The 23,954-nt window shown below is 47.9% G+C and overlaps 1 protein-coding gene and 2 pseudogenes across 2 annotated transcripts in view; all 3 read right to left on the bottom strand.

Annotated features, from left to right (window-relative positions):
- Positions 1 to 5,883: 5,883 nt before the first annotated feature.
- The window catches only part of Ccl21b (chemokine (C-C motif) ligand 21B (leucine)), an 83,706-nt gene continuing 65,635 nt past the window's right edge, over positions 5,884 to 23,954 (bottom strand). The window contains exons 3-7 of one of the 2 annotated variants that reach the window (NM_001378605.1): positions 12,774 to 12,892; positions 12,507 to 12,679; positions 6,667 to 6,787; positions 6,390 to 6,572; positions 5,884 to 6,307 (exon numbers count right to left, since the gene is read on the bottom strand). In NM_001378605.1, the coding sequence (NP_001365534.1) occupies positions 6,277 to 6,307; positions 6,390 to 6,572; positions 6,667 to 6,787; positions 12,507 to 12,679; positions 12,774 to 12,832 (567 nt within the window). In that variant the 5' untranslated portion in view covers positions 12,833 to 12,892 and the 3' untranslated portion in view covers positions 5,884 to 6,276. Of the gene's footprint in view, positions 6,308 to 6,389; positions 6,573 to 6,666; positions 6,788 to 6,875; positions 7,087 to 12,506; positions 12,680 to 12,773; positions 12,893 to 23,954 lie in introns of both variants that reach the window. The other variant, NM_011335.3, reaches the window with a different exon arrangement.
- On the bottom strand, positions 17,961 to 18,412 carry Gm10600 (predicted gene 10600; annotated as a pseudogene).
- Positions 22,190 to 22,855, bottom strand: Gm17081 (predicted gene 17081; annotated as a pseudogene).

The raw sequence follows: 23,954 nt of genomic DNA, 5'->3' as shown, positions 1-23,954 counted from the left end.
CCCTAGAGGCTTCTCGAGAGACGAAATGCTGTTCTGTGCCTGATGAAAGGCTTGAAACTGACGAGCGGAAAAGAAATTTGTTCTATTCTTAAATGGGGACAAATAAATGATAAATATCTTTTCTAACACGATACACAATTAATAAAAACAAATCAGTTTCACAAAGATGAAGCACGCAAGCCAGGGCTGTTCTGTAGTTGACATAGGACCGCGGCGATGCTGCTGCCCCCTAGTGGCGGAGCCAGTGGCGCGTCCCTCCTCTCGCCCGTGGCGTCAAGATAGAAACCGATCGCTCTGTATGATTTTGAACCATATGGAGGTTCAAATGAGGTATGTCTGCTTAGTCTTTTAGTATTGAATTGATTTATGTTATTGCACTATTATCACAACCAATATATCTAAAGCAAAAATTAACAGTATCAACAGAGTTCTGGGGTGTTCCAGTTTGCCACTAGATCCTAGTATCCATGTAACAAAGCTGATGTGTATCTGCGACCCCAGCTCTAAGGGAGAGGGAGGCAGGAAATTGTTGGGGGTGGCTTCCAGCCTGGGCAAGAAAACATGTGCACCAGGTACAGGGAGAAACCTTACCTCAAAGAAATAGGTGGAGATTGGTTAAAAACAAAACCAAAAATGGACACTTGACGTCCCGTTTCTTCCCTCACTGAGGCTCATACACCTATTGTGTACACACACACACACACACACACACACACACACACACACACAGAGGCACTCACCCAAATTAATTTTAAAAATACAAAAAGCATTAGATGTCTTCTTAAGCTAAGTATGGTGACTCATGCCTATAACCCTAACACTCAGAAGACTGTAACAGTGGGGTGGTAGGGAGCTGACGGCCAGCTTAGACTTCGTGCCGAGTTTAAGCTCGGTCTGTGCTGCATAGGCAAACCTCGGCTAAAATTAACAGCAACAAATGGACCTGCAGGACAGACCATTAGGGAAAGGGTTTTTCTGTCAACCTTGGTGACCTGGGTTTGACACCAGCAACCTGTGTAGCAGAGAGAACTTTCTGTCCTTCACATCCATGTCATGGTATCCATATTCAAGTGCATGTGTGTGCACATGCACACACACACACATACACACACACACACACTGTAAAAATAAACCAACAAATAAGGTAGTTTAATACTTCAGAGCTAAAAAGAAAACACAAGATTACAGACATTGCAATGTTCTCATGTTTAGAGGGCAATTCTGTAAAGTTTAGAGCAAAATTTAGCAATTGTTTTCCCTTTTACAGTTTCTGTTGCCTGTTAGCACAGTGCTCAGTGAAGTACATACTGTGGTTGGGTAGAGGAAGAAGCCATGAGAAATTCTTCAGACTTATAATTTCCGTTCATGGTTGGTGAATGGGCCTTTGCTGAAGTGTTTCCTTTTCTAACCAGTCGTTTAGTGTTACCTGTAAAAATAACTTTTATTCTCTTGGATAATAACTGTCCTCTCTGAGGCTTACTGCCTCCATCTGCTAGCCTAGCCTTAGCCCTGGAAGTGTCTAGCCTCTGTACAATCTAATCTAGACCTAAATGGTTTTCAGCCTCTGAGACTTACTGCCGAGTAAGCTCACCCTTTCCTAGTTCTTTCTGAACTCTAACTGGCTGGTTCAACTCAGCTGTTCTGGCTCAAACTCCTCTCCAAGCTGGCTGACTCAATCTGGCTTCTCTCTCAGCCTCTCTTGAATTGCTCCGCTTGGCCCCAAACTAACTCTAGCAGTCTTCCCGCTCTTTCTCATCTCTGGTTCATTTCTATCTTTACCTGTGTCTAGCCTGTTCTCTCTCTACACCCTCTCTCTGTACAACCATCCCAGTAAAACTGCCTCTTCACCCCTCTCTGTGCTGTGTAACCTCCCCTCCCCAGCCTGAAACCTGTTTGCTTAGGTTTCAGAGTTTGAGAGCATCGGGGCGGAGCTTGCTGCCCTATCATCCTGCCACTCCCACTGCCTGCCTCCTAGCTGTTCCCGAGCCCACCTGCAACCTTACTCCAAGATGATTTGGCAGGAATCGGGCCCCTTCCCCTCCTTCATATCTGAGTGTTGGAAATAGTAAAATTGAGCTTTGATCAGAATTTTGTCTTAGCTACATCTTTCTCTCGTCCGCCTAGCTCCCTCTTCTCTTCCAGGTTTCCAAGATGCCTTTCCAGACTAGAACTCAGACATGTGAGCCGCGCTGGCCGGACACAACAGTGCTGTTCTCTCTCTCTCTCTCTCTCTCTCTCTCTCTCTCTCTCTCTCTCTCTCTCTCTCTCTCTCTCTCTCTCTCTCTCCTCTACTGCATGGTCTCCACGAATATGCTCTTTCTGTACTGTCTGTCTCTCCCTTAAGTAGCTTCCCTTTCCTCTCTCTTCTCCTGAGAGTTGGGTGTATCCTGTTCTGTCAGATCTTTCTCTGATTCATCACTTTGTCTGCCACTCAATTAGACAACACTTTCAAACATGGATGCTTCCTTCTACAAACTAACATTACCTTCATTGTTTGGGACTAAAGGTGTGTACTAAGAGTGTGTCTGTATTCCAGCCAGAGGGATGAAAGGTATATGCTAAGGGCTGAGCCACACCACAACTAGAAACAGGTTCAAATATTCTGTAACATTTACTTTTTTTTTTTTTCTTTTTGGTTTTTCGAGACAGGACTTCTCTTTATAGCCCTGGCTGTCCTGGAACTCACTTTGTAGACCAGTCTGGCCTCGAACTCAGAAATCTGCCTGCCTCTGCCTCCTTAGTGCTGGTATTAAAGGTGTGTGCCACTACTGCCTAGTGAAGATTTATTTTTTAATGCGCGCGCGCGTGTGTGTGTGTGTGTGTGTGTGTGTGTGTGTGTGTGTGTGTGTGTCTGTGACTGTGTGATTTATGCCCCACATGTGCCACCCATGGAGGCCAGAAGAGGACTGGAAGAAGCTCACAACTGCCTGTAATTTCAGCTCAGGGGATCTAGTGTCCTCTTTTGGCCTCTGTATGCGTGTACACAAATGCACACATTAAATTGAAAACAAATTTAAATCTTTTAAAAATGAGTACACACACTGCAGCTGTCTTCAGACACACCATAAGAGGGCATCAGATCCCATAACAGATTGTTGTGAGCCACCATGTGGTTGTTGGGAATTGAACTCAGGACCTCTGGAAGAACAGTCAGTCCTCTTAACCTCTAAGCCATCTCTCCAGCCTCCAAATTTAAATCTTAAGTAAAAGAAAAACAAAAAGCCAGAAGTGGGGCATGAAAGTATTTCACTAGAGCCCTTGGCGAGCATGTCTGAGGTCCTAGTTCAATCCCCAAAAGAGCTTAAAGAGAAGTCAAGAAAAGGGGAAAACTGAGCGACAGAGGAGGGGTAAGAAGTGTGCGCACATCACTCTGTGTTCCTCAGTGAACGGACGTCTGCACAATTCTGGTAATATAAATGGAGCATGGTGTGATACAGGGACTGTGGGCATTGCAAGCAGAAGGCGGCGTAGCAGGGGAAGTGGTGAGAGAGCTAAATCCTCACTTTTTATAGCAAGAGGTCTATTGATGGCACTCAGCACGCTCAGTAGTTACAGGGATTTGCACATCTGCAGCAGAGCTCAGAAGAAATATCTTAGGGGTTAAAGGTCAGGGTGGGGGATGCTGCTGCTTAGAACAAGATTCTGGCACTTTCTTGCAAGAAAGAAAAAACCATTAAACATTCTTTTTAAAGCCATGAATATGTTTGTGTGATTGAAGAAATATTTTATGAGTATAAGGAAGAACCGGATAAAATTGTTAAAGAAATGGACAAGTGGTCCCTCATTCACTGAAGAAAAAAAGAAAAAGAGAAAAGGATTGCATGTTAACTGAGAGCAGGGCTTGAGGCCAGCGCCAGTCACATAGCCACAGTGAGACGTTTAGTGAACTTTTCTCCTTTGCTACTGGTTATTAAGTCTGGGGCCTCTCACATTCTAAACACACATTCTACAACTCAGCTTTATCCTCAGCCACATTTTTTACCTAAAATAATTTTTTTTTAAAAGTTGGGCAGTGTTTCTTAGGCTAACCCTGAACTTCTCTTGCAGCCAGGCAGGCTGTTACTCTGTCATCCTCCTGTCTCAGTCTCCCAAGTAGCTGGAACTCAGTCCTGGACCAGCAGGCCTGGCTAGGCGTTGCTTCTGCCTGATTTTCCTCTCATTTTAGAGCAGACTTGAGTTTGGGCAGGGCTGGGAATAAAGGGTTCTAGATATGAAAGACCCCCTTGCCTTTTGTAAATGTCTGACTCTAAAGTAACAATGGGGAAGAGGGAGAGTGACCTGGAGGGCCAGGAGATGGAGGGAGGGGCTTCTCCAGTCTGTGGAGGTGACTGTCCTGCAGATCCAGCTGTGGACACTGGCCTCTAATGCCTGGCATCGAGGGAAGTGACAGGCAGATGGCTCCAAGGGTGTGGGGAGGCACTCAGGTCAAAGTTCAGTGGCTCTAGTGTCAGAATTCCCACATCTCAAATTTGGCTTGCATCTGAAGAGACACAACCTGTGGGGATCCCAGGGGTCAGAGTTTTTTTTTTTTTTGGCTGCATCCCAAGATAGCATGGCTGTGGGGGTCAACATGGGCAGGTAGAAGGTCTCACCTGGGGTCCAGTGTTCTCAGAACTCTGCACAGCCTTTGAGAGAGGGATTCCCTTATGAGTGAGAATCTGATGGCAAGGTTTTTTTGCTAGCATTCTGGTATAGCGGCTTGGAGGAGGAACCACAGTAATTAAAGAGACACTTTATAATGTACAGCATCTTCTAATGTGCTGTGCACATCTCAGTGTGTAGGTTAAGACCACCCCCGATTGACCAAAGACTAGGGTCACTTGTCTTCACCAGCCCAGGAGGAGGGAGGGGCACGTGCAGATGCCTTGGTGATTTTGTAAGTGGTAAATGCTGCGGCCAGCTTGGGCTCTGTGCAAACTGCTACAGCCACTGCTGATTCCCTAGGTCCCTGCCTTTCTCGTCCATCCTCCAGGATCTGTCCCCTGCTTTCCCACATAGACATGGTTCCTCAGTGGTTTTCTTTACTCCTGCCTGGGGATAGGCGGGTCTCCTCTCTAAGAAGAGGTAGAGGGGAGCTTGGCTGGAGCCCTCTTGAAGGAAAGATGGATTTATGTGTGAATCTTGAACTTTCAAAGACCTGTCCTGAGAGACTTGGTCCTTGGCTTCAAGAAACTAGAAGAGAGGGTTGAGGGGATGATTAGGGATGCGAGCACTTGCTGTGAAATCACAAGAACCCGGGTTTGAACCCCCAAACACCCATGTAAAAGCCAAGCCTGGCTGCATGTTCCTGTAACCCTAGGATTGCACAGTGGCAATGGGTGGACCCTAGCAGGTTACCTGGCTTATCCAGCTGTGTTTCAAAGGAGGGAAGTGGAGCTATAGGGGAAGACACCTGATGTCCTCCTCTGGCCTTGTCATGTCCCCCACAAGTGTGAATATAGAACCCACATGCACACAATACACATACACACAAATGAACACACACGAGTGCACACACACACACACACATGCACACACACACATGCACACACGTATACACACACATGCACACAAACATAAACACATACACACATGCACACAAACACGCATACATACACATATACACACGCACACATACACAAACATGCACATACACACATGCACACCTACACTCATAAACACAGACACAGACACAAACATGCACACATGCACACATACACTCATAAACACACACACACAGACACAAACATGCACATACACACATGCACACATACACTCATAAACACAGACACAGACACAAACATGCACATACACACATGCACACATACACTCATAAACACACACACACACACACACACACGCACACACACACACACATACAACCAGGAACTGAGGAATTCGGGCTGAGGCTGGATCACTTTTTTATTCAGTTAGGTATAAATCATAGGTGCAAGGACAAGGGGAGGGCGCCATGGAGAGCAGGTTCAGGTCTTGGGACCTGAGTGACCTCCTAGAGGGGACAGTCCTGCTGTCTCCTTCCTCATTCCCTGGGAGACACTCTTTCTTCTGACTCTCTAGGTCTACCCCAGGGAAGGCAGCTCCGCCAGGTAAGAAAGGGATGGCCGTGCAGATGTAATGGTTGAAGCAGGGCAAGGGTGTGGACGGAGGCCAGCATGAGGTGGCTGCTTTGGGCTCCTGAGTCTGTTTTCTAGCTCCCTCTTTGCCTGTGAGTTGGACCGTGAACCACCCAGCTTGAAGTTCGTGGGGGATCTCCTGGGCTCCAGGCGGGCTACTGGGCTATCCTCTTGAGGGCTGTGTCTGTTCAGTTCTGGCAGGGCAGAAAAGAAGTGTGAGAGGCAGGTGGAGGGAGGCTCCTCTTTGTTCCCCTTCCATCCCTTCAGCAGCCTCACCTCTTGCAGCCCTTGGAGCCCTTTCCTTTCTTTCCAGACTTAGAGGTTCCCCGGTTCTTCCTGCAGCCGGGGCTTTGTTTCCCTGGGGCTGGAGGCTGGTCCAGGCGGCGCATCAGGTTCTGCACCCAGCCTTCCTCAGGGTTTGCACATAGCTCAGGCTTAGAGTGCTTCCGGGGTAAGAACCTGAGGGTTGGAGGGCAGCAAGCTTTCTTAGTCTGGCCCATCACACCTCCCCAACCCAACCACCAGCCTGTACCCACCCGATCAGCGCACTCACAGGATTGCCGGGATGGGACAGCCTAAACTTGGTTCTTGCTTCCTATAGCCTCGGACAATACTGTAGGGAATTTTCTTCTGGCTGTACTTAAGGCAGCAGTCCTGTCCCCCTCCATCACTGCCTGCAAGGTAGGTGCACAGACCCAGCTGCGGCTTATAAGGTGTCTCTATGGCCCCCTTCCCCAGCCAAAGCCTCTCCCTCCTTGGTACCTTGGGTCCAGGGGATGCAGAGAGCCAGGACCAGGCTAAGGAGGCTCAGAGTCATCATCTGAGCCATGATTGTGGTTGAGTTGAGGATGAGACCAGAGCTGTAGGTGAGATGGACAGCTGCAAGTTGGGGTCTGTGTGTGTGGGCTGCGACTGGCTTGCTGCCTATTTATGCAGTCTGAGACTTTCGCTTCCCTCGCTCCCCCTCCTTTTCCTGTGAGTTGGATCAGATGGCATTAGTGTGAGCATACGGTCAGCTCCTAGCTGTTCAGCTCCTCATCTCTCCCTGGTCCTTCCAGCCACTGTCCCCAAAGCATGATTGCTTCCTCCCTGCCCTTCAGGCCCCACACATCTCCTCTCCTTTCGGCAAGTAATAATCTAGCTAATGACTAGGAGTTCTTTATAGATCCCTGACAATAGGCCTTATTTTAGACATATGATATACAAATGCATCCTCTCAGTCTATAGGCTTCCTGATAGTAGCGCACAAAATTTAAAAGTTTTGTGAAACCCAACTCCCCCTCTTCCTCTACTAGCTGTGATGTTACTACCACGACATCACACTGAACCGATCATTAACAGATCCAAGCCCATGAAACTTTCCTCTGCTTTTTAAAACAATGTGTATTTTTGTGTGGCTGTAAGTGGAAGTGGTAGGTGAGGGTGCAGGGAACTGAACTCAGGTCCTCTGCAAGAGCAACACCCTTCCATAAGTGCTGAGCCATCTTTCTGCCCCTCCCTTATGTTTTATTTATTATTATTTCTTTTAGCTTTTGGGATTATAATATAATTACACAACTGTCCCCTTTCCATCCCTCCCTAGGGATTCTAATAGATATTGTACTGAATCTGAGGACCACTTACGTTGTTATCACTGTCTTTGTAAAATTAGAATTCAATCCAAGAATAAGGGATAGCTTTTTATTCATTTAGGCCTCCTTTAATTAGAATGTTTTGTATTTTTCACAGTATAAGTCTTATACCTACTGGATTAAATTTGTCTGTAAGTATTCTGTTTGGTGCTGTTATAAATATAATTGTGTTCTTTATTTCCTTTTGGAATTTTGTTGTTGTTGTTATTGTTGTTACTTTTTTGAGACACAATGTCACATGTAGCCTTGGCTGTTCTGGGATTCATAGACCAGGTTGACCTTGAACTCACAGAGATCTACCTGCCTCTGCCTCTGAGTGCTGGAATTATTAATTGCTAATAGTTCTCTCTCTCTCTCTCTCTCTCTCTCTCTCTCTCTCTCTCTCTCTCTCTCTCTCCCTCCCTCCCTCCCTCTCTCCACTATAGCTTGCACTGTTGGGTTGAAGTGAGCATCTTGTATGTTCCTGATCTGAAGAAAGCTCAGTCTTTCCTTATTGACGGACAAGGTAGGATTCTCATAGTCAGTCCTTTATTATGTTGGGATGTTTCTTGCCATTTTCAGTTAATGGGCTATTATTTTCTCCTCCTGAAAGGGCACTGGATTCATTTTTTTTTTTTATGATGTGGTAAGATCGTATGGGTTTCCCCTTCATGTTAATGTGGCCTTGTTTTAACCTGAGAGCAGACCCCACTTGGTCGTAGTATATAATACTTCACTGTGCTGCTGAGTTTGTTTTTTTAAAAATATTTTGTGGAGGGCTTTTGTGTTTTCATGTATAAGGAATGGGGGTTGGTCTGCTGTTTTCCTGTAGGCTCGTTTTCCAGCCTCAGGATCAGGTAACGCTGACCTCAGACACTGTGTTAGGGAATACCAGCTCTTCAGACTTTTGGAAACTTTGAGAACAATGGATGTTAAAATTGTTGTGATGTTGAAGAGAATTCACACTGAAGCCATTGGACCTGGTATTTTCTTAGTTTGGGTATTTGGCAATTGTTATTCCTTATTCCGTGTTCTCACGTGGTGTGAATCCACTCGGAGGTGCGTTTCTTCTCTAGCTGATTTTGGTAGATTTTGTGATTTTGGAATTTATCCATTTCACCTAGGTTGGAACAGAGTCATACATAGCACACTCTTTTTGTTTGTTTGTTTTTTGCTTTGTTGTTTGTTTTTTGTTTTGAGACAGGTTTCTCTGTGTAGCCCTGGCTATCCTAGAACTTGCTCTATAGAGCAGGCTGGCTTTGAACTCAGAGATCCACCTCCCCCTGCCTCCCCAGTCTGGGATTAAAAGCAAGCACTACCACACCCGGTTTATTGGATCTTTTTTATTTATGTCAAATTATACTGATGTCCCTATTTTCACTTTTGACTTCAATGAGTTGATCTTTTAAATTAAAAAAGTGATTTTATTTCATGTGTGTGGATGTTCTTTCCTACATGTGTATATATATATACATATATATATATATATATATATACACACACACACATATATATATATATCTTCTGTGCACGTGTGTGCAGTGCACTTGGGGGCAGAAGAGGGCATCCGATCCCCCAGAACTGGAGTTACAGATGGTTGTGAGCCACCATGTAGGTTTCGATAATTGAGGCTGGATCCTCTGGAAGAGAAGCCAGTGCTTTTAACCACTAAGCTGTCTCCCTTGACATTTGAGATATATATATATATATCAATAATATTCAAAGCCAGCTTAGTCCAGGGTATCCAGGGTGGCATTCAGTGACCCTTTATATATATATTCACAAAGATCCACCAACCTCTGCCTTCTAATGATTTTTATTTTTATTATCTTTTGAATCTTTATTTCTGCTTTCATCTGTATCATTTCCTTCTGTGTACTGATTTTTTTGTTTGCTCCTCTTCTTTTGTCCTCTTAAGAACCTTACAGTCTGTCCTGACAGCTGAGACAGACCTGGGTCCCATCCTCACACCTGGGTGCTTGTCTTACCTGGCATCTCCTTGCAGAATTTGGGCTCAGCCTCTTTCTGTAGTGCAGACTTACCTTGAACTCGGATGGTCCTGCCTCTGCCTCCTAAATAGTGCATCAAGGCTGTGAGGTGCTGCATCTGCCTGTCCTCCGCAGTTCCATACACTGCTTTCTAAACCTCTTCTTCTCAAGGATGTACAGTTCCCAGATTTCCTTTGCTTTTCTGCCCAGATTTCCCTTCAGCCACCTGAAGGTTGTTAAGTAACAATAACATAAATTCTGGTAATGTGCCGGATGTCTGGGCTTTCTCAGTAATGTTTCTCCTCTCAGTGTTTGTTTGTTTGTTATTTTTCTGTTGAGTGAGCTATATTTTGAGTATTTGTAGCTTCTTGATGACTACTGGGAACTCAGACCATTTAGTGTGGGATCTTTGGACATCAATTCTTATGCTTCTCAGAGGCTGATAACACTGTTAGCTTCAAACTTAGATGTAACCATCCTCTGCCTCCTGAGGGCTGAGGTTAAAGGAGTATGCCACTATGCCTGGCTGACAGCCCTTGTTGAGGACAATGCCATCATCTACTTGTGACTTTCCCAAAGAGATTTTTCTAAGTGTGTTGTCTTTGCTGTACAGGGTGGTATTTGGGGCTCCTTTTGTGGGGGAAACGGGTACTGTTGGGATGGTTCACAGGGAAGAAGAACTGGTCACAAGGGCTGGGAGAATAGCCACGCCCTTGGAACTGAGGTTTCTAGCAGGCTGAGACACTATGCAGGGCATGGAGTATCCTTGCTAGCAAGAAGGTGGTTTTCCTGGAAAATGGCTGGGGAAAAATAAGAGAAAATATGTCCTAAATCAGAGGACATATACCTTTAATCACAGCGCTCGGATGGCAGAGGCAATTGGATCTCTGTGAGTCTGAGGCCGGCCTGGTCTACAAATTGAGTTCTATGACAGCCAGTGAGACATTGTCTCAAATAAAACAAGACAGATGTCTTAGATTTTTTTTTTTTTTACCTAGATCTTGGCACTAGAAAAATTTAAATTCCCATCTATTTGTCTCCTCTGTGGAGGTGACACAGAAGGTAATGAGTAGCTCTGGTTGTTATCCTTCCTTCCTTCCTTCCTTCCTTCCTTCCTTCCTTCCTTCCTTCCTTCCTCCTTCCCTTCCTTTCCTTCCTTCTTCTTCTTCCTCTCTCTCTCTCTCTCTCTCTCTCTCTCTCTCTCTCTCTCTCTCTCTCTCTCTCTCTTCCTCCCTCCCTCCCTCCCTCCCTCCCTCCCTCCCTCCCTTCCTTCCTTCCTTCCTTCCTTCCTTCTTTCCTTCCTTCCTTCTCTTCCTTTTGAAACAGAGTCTCACAATGTAGGTTGGCCTGGTCTGTTACTCATTATGTAGATCAGGCAGGCTGGCTTCAAACTCAGAGATCCGTCTTTGCCTCCTGAGTGCTAGGACTAAAGGTGTGTAAGCCACATTGGAGCTGTGTTTTATTTTTTGTGTGTATGGATCTGTGTGACGTGGGTGTTCTGGAGCTGGAGTCAGTTCTAGGCAGCCATAAGTCACCCCGAGAGGGGGCAGGGAAGTGAATCCCGGTCCTCTAGGAGAGCTCTCAGTCTCCTCTCTGGTGGTTGATTTTAGTTGCCAACCTGAGTGGGTCTGGAATTAGGAGATAAACCTCTGGTCACACCTGTGAGGGGTATCTAGAATAAGGTCAGCCTCTGAGAATACCTAGGAAGGTTTTTGTTTTCTTTTAAAATTAACTAGTCTCTCTCTCTCTCTCTCTCTCTCTCTCTCTCTCTCTCTCTCTCTCTGTGTGTGTGTGTGTGTGTGTGAAAGAGAGAGAGAGAGAGAGAGAGAGAGAGAGAGTATGCATGCATCTGAGCTTGCATGTGCCATAGCTCTCAATTATGGAGGTCGGAGGACAACTCTGGGGTGACAGTTCTTGCCTTCCATCTCACTGAGGCAAAGGTTTCTGTCTTTACCTCCGTTTTTACTATGGGAATGCCAGGTCTACAGATGCATGCAACTGCACCTGCCTTTTTCTCATGGGTTCTGGGCTTGACCTCAGGCTATCAGGCTTTCAAGACAAATGTTTTCACTCATCAAGCCATTTCTCCAGCCCTGGGATTTTCCTGGCTACAGTGGGTAGACATCACAGAGCCAGGACTACCCACTTGAAGTGGGTAGGCACATCATAGACACAGGACTACCCACTTGAAGTGGGTAGTTCCTTCCAGTAACTGTTCAGCTATAAGAAGGTCAGAGGGACAACATACTTTTACATTGTGCCTGCTTGCCTTGAGTCTTTCTGGTGAGTTTATCTACTTACTCTGTTGCTGCCACTGCCTTTCCTTGCTGATGTCAGAACCCTGATTCTTCTGGCTTCCAACCTTAAGACCAGTGGCTTTCAGGGACTCCGCTAGGCCATCAGTGCCAGACTGACATGCTAAGGTATTCAGCCTTGTGGACAGCAGCTGCCAGGCTCTTAGCTTCTCCAGTGTGAAGACCATCATTGTTGAGTAGCCCGGGTGCTACTGTATAAGCCAGTCTAATAAATATCCTTTTGAATATGTATCTGTTCTATCTGCTTGGCTCCCCTAGAGAACCCTAAAGCAGTAACTTGTCTCTGAGTTTTCTAAAAAAGGAAGATAGCAGGGCTTAGAGCTAGGTATGTAGATGACAGCCATCCTTAATTCGACTCTTTCCCAAATAGGCTGCACTAAGAATCCCCTGGAAAGCGTGTTAAAAATAAACGCATCTGCCATTATCCCAGATCAACTTAAATAGACTCTCAGAACAGAGCCAAGTAATCTGTATTTTTACCCAGGTTGTCCAGGTAATTCCAAGCATTTGACGGGTGACGCTGAAAGAGCCACCTGGGCCGCTTCTGCTCCCATCCCACACTCCAGATGGGCAAAAATCTCGTGGGAAGGAACAAAGGTGACCAGAGGAAATGGTGTCCCAGTTGCCTCTCTGGAGGAAGGTTACTTTCCAGCCTAGCACAGGAAAGAAAGGTGGGGGAGGGGGATGAAGAGTGAAAAGGGGGCTTGTGGATTTGACTTCTAAAATATCTAGGCGCTTCTCTCTCACCTAAGATCCTGCCTTGTCTTTATCTGTGGCTTCCCCTCAGGTCCCATCACTGCCCACATTCCTGGATCCTGGAAACTCTTCCTAGCACAGACCAGGAACCTCTCCTGTCGAACGTGAGCCTGTAGAGATAGAACAGCCTCAAAGAGATGTTGCATCCTGGGGTTGCGGGGTCAGGTGGTCTTCCTGCTTGCTTCTGAGCTTAGAGTCCAAATGAAGGCCCTTGTGGGTAACTGAAGGTTTGATGGGGCTGGAAACCTTGGTGGGAAAAAGCTAGGGAAGGAAATATCTGTCTTGAAAACAAAAGAGATGAATGGGACCTGCCCCTACCTGGTCTGTGACTAGAGACACTGAGGTAGCCTGGGAAGAAGCAAGGCTGGCAGGAAGTTAGATGAGGAACGAATTGTTACTGTTCTCAGGACTCCAGAGACCCACGCCCACCTGGTCTTTTGCTGCCGGCCTCATCCTAGCCCACAGTCCCACCTGAACCCTAACACAAACACGGAGGTCTAGGGGTTTACATCCTAGAACCGCTTTGGGTCCCTGAGCCAGACTGCATGTAAACAGTGCAGAAAGGGCACAGAGACCAATGGGTGTCAGGCTGAGATTTGAGTGTCTGCTTAAGTATTCCAGTCCTTAATGCGAAAGTCCTGACTCCTCAGGAAACCTGGTTACTGTTTGACAGGCCCATGGAGGCTCAGAAGCAGAGGGTTTCTATGCTCGTACCTGGGTGTAAGGAGTGGGGCAGAGAGCGTGACTGATGCTAACGCTAACAACGAGACAGACCAAGTCCCTAGAGCGAGTGAGAGAGGAGCCGTGTGCATTGCTACCTCTCTCAGCCTCACTTCCAGCAGGTCCACTAGCTGTCTGGGGCTGGTACCTGGGGCCATTCTGGGGTAGACATCTTAGGTGCTGCAAGAGTCTGGAAATCCCCGTATTGGAATAGCCACATTCGCTTCTGCTCTGTGCCCGCCTGCTCCTGTCTCCTCGGGGCCTCCAGGGCAGCAGATGCTCCCTCTGAGTTTGGCAGACAAGAGCCAAGGGGAGGGTATGGTGGGAATTTCAGCTCAAGGGTTGAGCTAATCCTGGAAGAGGCTTTGCGGTATGCCAGGACCCATGGGTCTGCATATTCCACCAGGGTCAAAAGGCCTGGGTGTTTTGGTGCTCCTGGGTTCCCGGCCGAGCACTGAGTGAGCCATCCCAGGAATAAGGTACCTCATGGACAAAAGCCGATGGTGGCTGTGCCAGCGAGAGCCACTGAGTCCCTGAAGCTGTGAAAGTCGTATGCCCAGCATAGAGGTGTATGTTACCCAGTGTGCAACTGTTCAGGTTGGGTTTGGAATTAGATGGATGCCCAGAATGGTGTTGATCTGAGATCAGATTAGAATAGGGTTATGGCCAGCACAGGGAAGGATCCTGCTGATGTTAGTGTGGGGTTTTGAACTGGGTTGTGATTCTTGCTGTTAAAGGCTGGCATATGTTGGATTGGTCTTTTGAAGACAGAATGGAGTCGGGCACTGAATTTGGGTTTGAGGTTAGGATCAGCCAAGGAGTTTACATTGTATGTTGGAGGTTGGTTCTGAACTTCTAAGACAATTCAGGGAGGGATATATGGTTATGTGCAATTCTGCTCTGATATGGGGAGAGTCTGCTGGGCTGCTTTCTAGGTTCCCTGTGTGAGGCTGTAAGTCTCTCCAGAGCTATCCAAGCAGGGCAGGTGGCCATCCAGGTCCAAGGGAGAAGGAACACCAAAGCCTTCTGTGCTCATTTGGCCATTCAAGCACCTTGTTGGCATTTACCACACCACCCTTCTCTTTCTGGGAATGAGGCTGGAGTTTGGTTAGGAGTATGGCTGTAAGGCTGGGCTTGCAGTGGGATTGCAGCTAACATTAAAGCTTGCCATAGAGCTATAAAAGGAACCATGCCTGTGCCAGGGCCCCCTTCTGGGGCACCTGGGACTTTGATGGTTCCCTAAGGGTGACTTGGATCAGGCATGTCTGCCTAGTTTGTTGTTCCCTTTTACCTGCTGTGTCAGACTGTAGGGGGTCAGTAGTCTGCAGGCATGGGACCCTGGGTAAACTGAGGCTTTTCATGTGATGCGTGGTAGGTGGGATTCTAAAAGGGTCGAGAACTCACACCTGACTTTGGTAGATCTTAAAAGAGAGTCTGTCCCTGAGAACAGTTTCTGGCATGCACCTATCTTTGCCATAATTAACTTCTGAACATTCTCAAGTATTGGGGTCACTGGTGTTCTGAATTTTTCCCTATAGAACTCAAGAGCAAATCAAAAGCCTTCATATGTGAGGCTAGTGCTCTGCCACTGGGCAAGACCCTCCTTTTGTGGATATTTAAGACCTGACCAAGTTGTTGAGATCAGGATATACACATGAATCCAAGGCTATCCCATTAACGACAGGCAATAGGATAGAAGTTACAAACCAGATTTAAAGGAGGGAGAAGGGTCAGCATGGTGGTATGCCATTAATTCCAGTTCTCTGGAGGTAGAGGCAGGTAGATCTCTTTGAGTTAGAGGTTGACCTGCCTACAGAGTTAGTTCCGAGTCAGCTAGGGCTACATAGTGAGACCCGGGGACTGTGTGGACAGGCATCCTCAAGATGAAAGGTGTGACCCTGTTGTGAGGAGCCCTGGAGTGGTCTGTGCAGGAGCCTCTTCTCCTGCTCTCCATCCTGGCGTGTCTTTTGACTGACCAGGGAAAACCCAAGACCTGCGTCCCCTTCTCCAAGGTCCCCCACGACTTTGGATTTCTCTAGGTTGAACCTTTTCCCTCCAGCTTCCATGTCAACACAGACTTGGGTCTTATCCCTTTGGGATTGCGAGGCCTTGGAGCTCTGCTGGGCAGAACTATGGGGCACTGCTTTGGAAGGAGGAGGCCTTTGCGCCTGACACACATCCTGTACTGCAGAAGCTGGCTGTTTTTTAGGGTGGACCCCTTTTGCATTTGGGGCTGGCAGAGATGGGCATGCGACAGGCTGTTCCTGAAGCAGTGTGCTCTCTGACATGTGTAGACTTCTGAGAAATTCCTGGATGGATTCGCTCTCTAGGTCGGCTGTACCCAGCTCCTTGTATTCTCTCTTTTCCTTTTCAGAAATCCCAAACTGCATTGCTAGGATCTTTTTTTTTTTTTTTCAGGTGGAAATTCAGTTTGGCCAAGATATGTGTGTTTATTGGGTAGGGTCTGCATGGGGGAGGCTGACTCTCTGCAGGCACCTTCTCTGTCCTTCTGTCCGCCTCTGCTCCAGGCTGGAACTCTTCTGCAGTGTCCGCAGACACCCCACTGTCATCCTGAGCGCAGGGCTCAAGTGGGGTTATTTGAGTCAGAGCATTTGATGGGCTTTTGACAGCTTTGGGCATCTTCTCTCTGAGTCTAGGTTGGCTAGTGACTGCTGGGGATGCAGGCCTAGAGAGAGCTACACAGTAAAGGGCAGGCAGGCCTGACAGGAAGGCCAGATACTTATGATGTAAAGTTGTCTCCAGTTTCTTAATGGTTTCCTTAGGCAGGGATTGGGGCTTCTTACAGTGTTCAAAGAGAGTACCAGATAAGGTTTGTGTCTCCTGGTCACTTTTACTTTCTGCCTGTAACTTCCTGCATTGGCCTTGTGGAATCCAAGGGAAGGGAGCCACTGTTGCTAAGCTTCCAGGAATTTTGCATTCCCAAGATTTCCAGACTTGGGCCGGGACCTCGCCCTCCCGGATCTGTTCACATTTGGAATCAACATGGCTTTTCAACATTTCCCTTGTCTTGGCAAACAAGTGTGGCATGGGGATTGTCCCTTTGCCCACTGTGAGTGAGAACATGTTACCAGGCCCATCGGCCTCTGGTTTCCCGGGCTGTGAGATGCTCACATTGGGTAAGCTACTGCTGCCACAGGGCAGGGACTGCGGGTCTGTTGAGGAGAGCAGCATATTCATGGAGCACTGGATCCTCTGGGGCAGCCCCCAGCGGAGGTGAATCAGCTGCTTCTGCAGGTGGAATTCCAGCAGCCTTCCTGCGTGCTCTGGGAAGATGTCCCTGGTGGGATGTAAAAAGGGCTTCCTTGCCAAGGAAGTTTTTACTGTCTTAGCCTCACTGGGTGCTTCACACAGCATTCGGCGCTGGTTTTGGAGGAGGAGAGCTGGCAGGCCCCACTGAAGCTTGCTTAGTTGTTTCTTTAGGAGGTGGCGTTCCAGTGCTTCACACTCAGCCAGGGACAGGAACGGAACAGTAATCTGTGCTCCTTCACGCTCACAGGGAGTCTTGCCATTCAGAGAGGTCGGGGAAGAGGGAAAGGCTGACTTATATGGTGTTTTGGGTAAGAAAAGGCCCGAGAGTACCCCTGAGGGCTGAGCATCTGTGGAGGGCTTGGACATATCCTTTTTCTTGCAGGTACCTTGAGAACTCAAGGATGTAACATCCAAGGACTCACTGTGAAGGGATGGAAAGGTCCCAAACCGTGAAGAATCTTTTTTGATGGTTCTCTGCCGTCACTAATTTCTTTTACTTCTTTTTCATTCCAGCCCTTGACTTTCATAATTAAATTGAGAACATCACAATTTTTCCCTTATCGCTTTACCTTTGGCCCCAAAATATGAGCCAGGCAGAGTTTGGTGAAGGAACTCAAGCCTGATCTTTATCTTTATTGTATAATACACGAGAGACTTCCTTTCTGGTCAAGTGTTTAATTCACATTCTAGGTTGGGGTAAGGAAAACTGACTTGTCTGAAGTAAGTTCAAGTCTCCTTCCCAGGATGAGGGCATTTTTATTTCCTTCATACCTTCTCTTAATAATGTACAGCAGAGACAAAGACGACAGACAACTCATTCGGAGATAGAAAATACATTTTGGGTAGTGCAGTCCCTACCTGTTCATCAAAGAAAATGACAATGCTGTGCTCTTAAAGGGATACAGAGGTTGGGGAGCCTAGAAACTGTCACCATGCAGGGCGGTCTCCAATACCAGAAGAGCATTTCTGAAGTAAACCCTGGGAGCTAGGGTAGGTTTCTGTGGTGAGTGGCATAAGCCAACCTAGGACAGTGCCGAGGGCAATGGCGGGAGTTGCCTAATATTGAGACAGAGCCAAGCTGCCGGGAGCGAGGCCGGAGCTTACTGTCTACAATATGGGGAGCAGTTAATAAGGAGGCCATCACTGACTTCTCAGAGGACGAAAACTGGGCCTTGGGCCCTCTGGAGTCCTCTGGCTTAGTTTTCTTGGTGGGGCTCTTGGCATGAGGCAGACCCCTATCAACATTTTCTTTACTGGTTTTGGCCACCTTTCCAGGTGTAGAGACCGTGGATGGCTCCGTGTGTGCTTTGCTCTTCATCTTGGGGTTAATAGAGTGAAAAAAGAATTTCAGGTTCTGGGACAATGGATTCCTCGCTTTGACTGTCTTCCATGTCCTGCTCAGAGTCTGTCTCCATGAAGACTTCTGGAGGTGGGTCTGGGAACTGGAGCTCAGGGGACTCCCGGGGACTGTGTGGACAGGCATCCTCAAGATGAAAGGTGTGACCCTGTTGTGAGGAGCCCTGGAGTGGTCTGTGCAGGAGCCTCTTCTCCTGCTCTCCATCCTGGCGTGTCTTTTGACTGACCAGGGAAAACCCAAGACCTGCGTCCCCTTCTCCAAGGTCCCCCACGACTTTGGATTTCTCTAGGTTGAACCTTTTCCCTCCAGCTTCCATGTCAACACAGACTTGGGTCTTATCCCTTTGGGATTGCGAGGCCTTGGAGCTCTGCTGGGCAGAACTATGGGGCACTGCTTTGGAAGGAGGAGGCCTTTGCGCCTGACACACATCCTGTACTGCAGAAGCTGGCTGTTTTTTAGGGTGGACCCCTTTTGCATTTGGGGCTGGCAGAGATGGGCATGCGACAGGCTGTTCCTGAAGCAGTGTGCTCTCTGACATGTGTAGACTTCTGAGAAATTCCTGGATGGATTCGCTCTCTAGGTCGGCTGTACCCAGCTCCTTGTATTCTCTCTTTTCCTTTTCAGAAATCCCAAACTGCATTGCTAGGATCTTTTTTTTTTTCAGGTGGAAATTCAGTTTGGCCAAGATATGTGTGTTTATTGGGTAGGGTCTGCATGGGGGAGGCTGACTCTCTGCAGGCACCTTCTCTGTCCTTCTGTCCGCCTCTGCTCCAGGCTGGAACTCTTCTGCAGTGTCCACAGACACCCCACTGTCATCGTGAGCGCAGGGCTCAAGTGGGGTTATTTGAGTCAGAGCATTTGATGGGCTTTTGACAGCTTTGGGCATCTTCTCTCTGAGTCTAGGTTGGCTATTGACTGCTGGGGATGCAGGCCTAGAGAGAGCTACACAGTAAAGGGCAGGCAGGCCTGACAGGAAGGCCAGATACTTATGATGTAAAGTTGTCTCCAGTTTCTTAATGGTTTCCTTAGGCAGGGATTGGGGCTTCTTACAGTGTTCAAAGAGAGTACCAGATAAGGTTTGTGTCTCCTGGTCACTTTTACTTTCTGCCTGTAACTTCCTGCATTGGCCTTGTGGAATCCAAGGGAAGGGAGCCACTGTTGCTAAGCTTCCAGGAATTTTGCATTCCCAAGATTTCCAGACTTGGGCCGGGACCTCGCCCTCCCGGATCTGTTCACATTTGGAATCAACATGGCTTTTCAACATTTCCCTTGTCTTGGCAAACAAGTGTGGCATGGGGATTGTCCCTTTGCCCGCTGTGAGTGAGAACATGTCACCAGGCCCATTGGCCTCTGGTTTCCCAGGCTGTGAGATGCTCACATTGGGTAAGCTACTGCTGCCACAGGGCAGGGACTGTGGGTCTGTTGAGGAGAGCAGCATATTCATGGAGCGCTGGATCCTCTGGGGCAGCCCCCAGCGGAGGTGAATCAGCTGCTTCTGCAGGTGGAATTCCAGCAGCCTTCCTGCGTGCTCTGGGAAGATGTCCCTGGTGGGATGTAAAAAGGGCTTCCTTGCCAAGGAAGTTTTTACTGTCTTAGCCTCACTGGGTGCTTCACACAGCATTCAGGGCTGGTTTTGGAGGAGGAGAGCTGGCAGGCCCCACTGAAGCTTGCTGAGTTGTTTCTTTAGGAGGTGGCGTTCCAGTGCTTCACACTCAGCCAGGGACAGGAACGGGACAGTAATCTGTGCTCCTTCACGCTCACAGGGAGTCTTGCCATTCAGAGAGTTCGGGGAAGAGGGAAAGGCTGACTTACATGGTGTTTTGGGTAAGAAAAGGCCCGAGAGTACCCCTGAGGGCTGAGCATCTGTGGAGGGCTTGGACATATCATTTTTCTTGCAGGTACCTTGAGAACTCAAGGAAGTAACATCCAAGGACTCACTGTGAAGGGATGGAAAGGTCCCAAACCGTGAAGAATCTTTTTTGATGGTTCTCTGCCGTCACTAATTTCTTTTACTTCTTTTTCATTCCAGCCCTTGACTTTCATAATTAAATTGAGAACATCACAATTTTTCCCTTATCGCTTTACCTTTGGCCCCAAAATATGAGCCAGGCAGAGTTTGGTGAAGGAACTCAAGCCTGATCTTTATCTTTATTGTATAATACACGAGAGACTTCCTTTCTGGTCAAGTGTTTAATTCACATTCTAGGTTGGGGTAAGGAAAACTGACTTGTCTGAAGTAAGTTCAAGTCTCCTTCCCAGGATGAGGGAATTTTTATTTCCTTCATACCTTCTCTTAATAATGTACAGCAGAGACAAAGACGACAGACAACTCATTCGGAGATAGAAAATACATTTTGGGTAGTGCAGTCCCTACCTGTTCATCAAAGAAAATGACAATGCTGTGCTCTTAAAGGGATACAGAGGTTGGGGAGCCTAGAAACTGTCACCATGCAGGGCGGTCTCCAATACCAGAAGAGCATTTCTGAAGTAAACCCTGGGAGCTAGGGTAGGTTTCTGTGGTGAGTGGCATAAGCCAACCTAGGACAGTGCCGAGGGCAATGGCGGGAGTTGCCTAATATTGAGACAGAGCCAAGCTGCTGGGAGCGAGGCCGGAGCTTACTGTCTACAATATGGGGAGCAGTTAATAAGGAGGCCATCACTGACTTCTCAGAGGACGAAAACTGGGCCTTGGGCCCTCTGGAGTCCTCTGGCTTAGTTTTCTTGGTGGGGCTCTTGGCATGAGGCAGACCCCTATCAACATTTTCTTTACTGGTTTTGGCCACCTTTCCAGGTGTAGAGACCGTGGATGGCTCCGTGTGTGCTTTGCTCTTCATCTTGGGGTTAATAGAGTGAAAAAAGAATTTCAGGTTCTGGGACAATGGATTCCTCGCTTTGACTGTCTTCCATGTCCTGCTCAGAGTCTGTCTCCATGAAGACTTCTGGAGGTGGGTCTGGGAACTGGAGCTCAGGGGACTCCCGGGGACTGTGTGGACAGGCATCCTCAAGATGAAAGGTGTGACCCTGTTGTGAGGAGCCCTGGAGTGGTCTGTGCAGGAGCCTCTTCTCCTGCTCTCCATCCTGGCGTGTCTTTTGACTGACCAGGGAAAACCCAAGACCTGCGTCCCCTTCTCCAAGGTCCCCCACAACTTTGGATTTCTCTAGGTTGAACCTTTTCCCTCCAGCTTCCATGTCAACACAGACTTGGGTCTTATCCCTTTGGGATTGCGAGGCCTTGGAGCTCTGCTGGGCAGAACTATGGGGCACTGCTTTGGAAGGAGGAGGCCTTTGCGCCTGACACACATCCTGTACTGCAGAAGCTGGCTGTTTTTTAGGGTGGACCCCTTTTGCATTTGGGGCTGGCAGAGATGGGCATGCGACAGGCTGTTCCTGAAGCAGTGTGCTCTCTGACATGTGTAGACTTCTGAGAAATTCCTGGATGGATTCGCTCTCTAGGTCGGCTGTACCCAGCTCCTTGTATTCTCTCTTTTCCTTTTCAGAAATCCCAAACTGCATTGCTAGGATCTTTTTTTTTTTCAGGTGGAAATTCAGTTTGGCCAAGATATGTGTGTTTATTGGGTAGGGTCTGCATGGGGGAGGCTGACTCTCTGCAGGCACCTTCTCTGTCCTTCTGTCCGCCTCTGCTCCAGGCTGGAACTCTTCTGCAGTGTCCACAGACACCCCACTGTCATCGTGAGCGCAGGGCTCAAGTGGGGTTATTTGAGTCAGAGCATTTGATGGGCTTTTGACAGCTTTGGGCATCTTCTCTCTGAGTCTAGGTTGGCTATTGACTGCTGGGGATGCAGGCCTAGAGAGAGCTACACAGTAAAGGGCAGGCAGGCCTGACAGGAAGGCCAGATACTTATGATGTAAAGTTGTCTCCAGTTTCTTAATGGTTTCCTTAGGCAGGGATTGGGGCTTCTTACAGTGTTCAAAGAGAGTACCAGATAAGGTTTGTGTCTCCTGGTCACTTTTACTGTCTGCCTGTAACTTCCTGCATTGGCCTTGTTGAATATAAGGGAAGGGAGCCACTGTTGCTAAGCTTCCAGGAATTTTGCATTCCCAAGATTTCCAGACTTGGGCCGGGACCTTGCCCTCCCGGATCTGTTCACATTTGGAATCAACATGGCTTTTCAACATTTCCCTTGTCTTGGCAAACAAGTGTGGCATGGGGATTGTCCCTTTGCCCGCTGTGAGTGAGAACATGTCACCAGGCCCATTGGCCTCTGGTTTCCCGGGCTGTGAGATGCTCACATTGGGTAAGCTACTGCTGCCACAGGGCAGGGACTGTGGGTCTGTTGAGGAGAGCAGCATATTCATGGAGCGCTGGATCCTCTGGGGCAGCCCCCAGCGGAGGTGAATCAGCTGCTTCTGCAGGTGGAATTCCAGCAGCCTTCCTGCGTGCTCTGGGAAGATGTCCCTGGTGGGATGTAAAAAGGGCTTCCTTGCCAAGGAAGTTTTTACTGTCTTAGCCTCACTGGGTGCTTCACACAGCATTCGGCGCTGGTTTTGGAGGAGGAGAGCTGGCAGGCCCCACTGAAGCTTGCTTAGTTGTTTCTTTAGGAGGTGGCGTTCCAGTGCTTCACACTCAGCCAGGGACAGGAACGGGACAGTAATCTGTGCTCCTTCACGCTCACAGGGAGTCTTGCCATTCAGAGAGGTCGGGGAAGAGGGAAAGGCTGACTTACATGGTGTTTTGGGTAAGAAAAGGCCCGAGAGTACCCCTGAGGGCTGAGCATCTGTGGAGGGCTTGGACATATCCTTTTTCTTGCAGGTACCTTGAGAACTCAAGGATGTAACATCCAAGGACTCACTGTGAAGGGATGGAAAGGTCCCAAACCGTGAAGAATCTTTTTTGATGGTTCTCTGCCGTCACTAATTTCTTTTACTTCTTTTTCATTCCAGCCCTTGACTTTCATAATTAAATTGAGAACATCACAATTTTTCCCTTATCGCTTTACCTTTGGCCCCAAAATATGAGCCAGGCAGAGTTTGGTGAAGGAACTCAAGCCTGATCTTTATCTTTATTGTATAATACACGAGAGACTTCCTTTCTGGTCAAGTGTTTAATTCACATTCTAGGTTGGGGTAAGGAAAACTGACTTGTCTGAAGTAAGTTCAAGTCTCCTTCCCAGGATGAGGGCATTTTTATTTCCTTCATACCTTCTCTTAATAATGTACAGCAGAGACAAAGACGACAGACAACTCATTCGGAGATAGAAAATACATTTTGGGTAGTGCAGTCCCTACCTGTTCATCAAAGAAAATGACAATGCTGTGCTCTTAAAGGGATACAGAGGTTGGGGAGCCTAGAAACTGTCACCATGCAGGGCGGTCTCCAATACCAGAAGAGCATTTCTGAAGTAAACCCTGGGAGCTAGGGTAGGTTTCTGTGGTGAGTGGCATAAGCCAACCTAGGACAGTGCCGAGGGCAATGGCGGGAGTTGCCTAATATTGAGACAGAGCCAAGCTGCCGGGAGCGAGGCCGGAGCTTACTGTCTACAATATGGGGAGCAGTTAATAAGGAGGCCATCACTGACTTCTCAGAGGACGAAAACTGGGCCTTGGGCCCTCTGGAGTCCTCTGGCTTAGTTTTCTTGGTGGGGCTCTTGGCATGAGGCAGACCCCTATCAACATTTTCTTTACTGGTTTTGGCCACCTTTCCAGGTGTAGAGACCGTGGATGGCTCCGTGTGTGCTTTGCTCTTCATCTTGGGGTTAATAGAGTGAAAAAAGAATTTCAGGTTCTGGGACAATGGATTCCTCGCTTTGACTGTCTTCCATGTCCTGCTCAGAGTCTGTCTCCATGAAGACTTCTGGAGGTGGGTC

Source organism: Mus musculus, chromosome 4 (genome assembly GCF_000001635.26).
Source record: "Mus musculus strain C57BL/6J chromosome 4, GRCm38.p6 C57BL/6J".
NCBI lineage: Eukaryota > Metazoa > Chordata > Mammalia > Rodentia > Muridae > Mus > Mus musculus.
The sequence above is the reverse complement of the archived record's forward strand: the minus strand, read 5'-3'. Positions and strand labels throughout refer to the sequence as shown.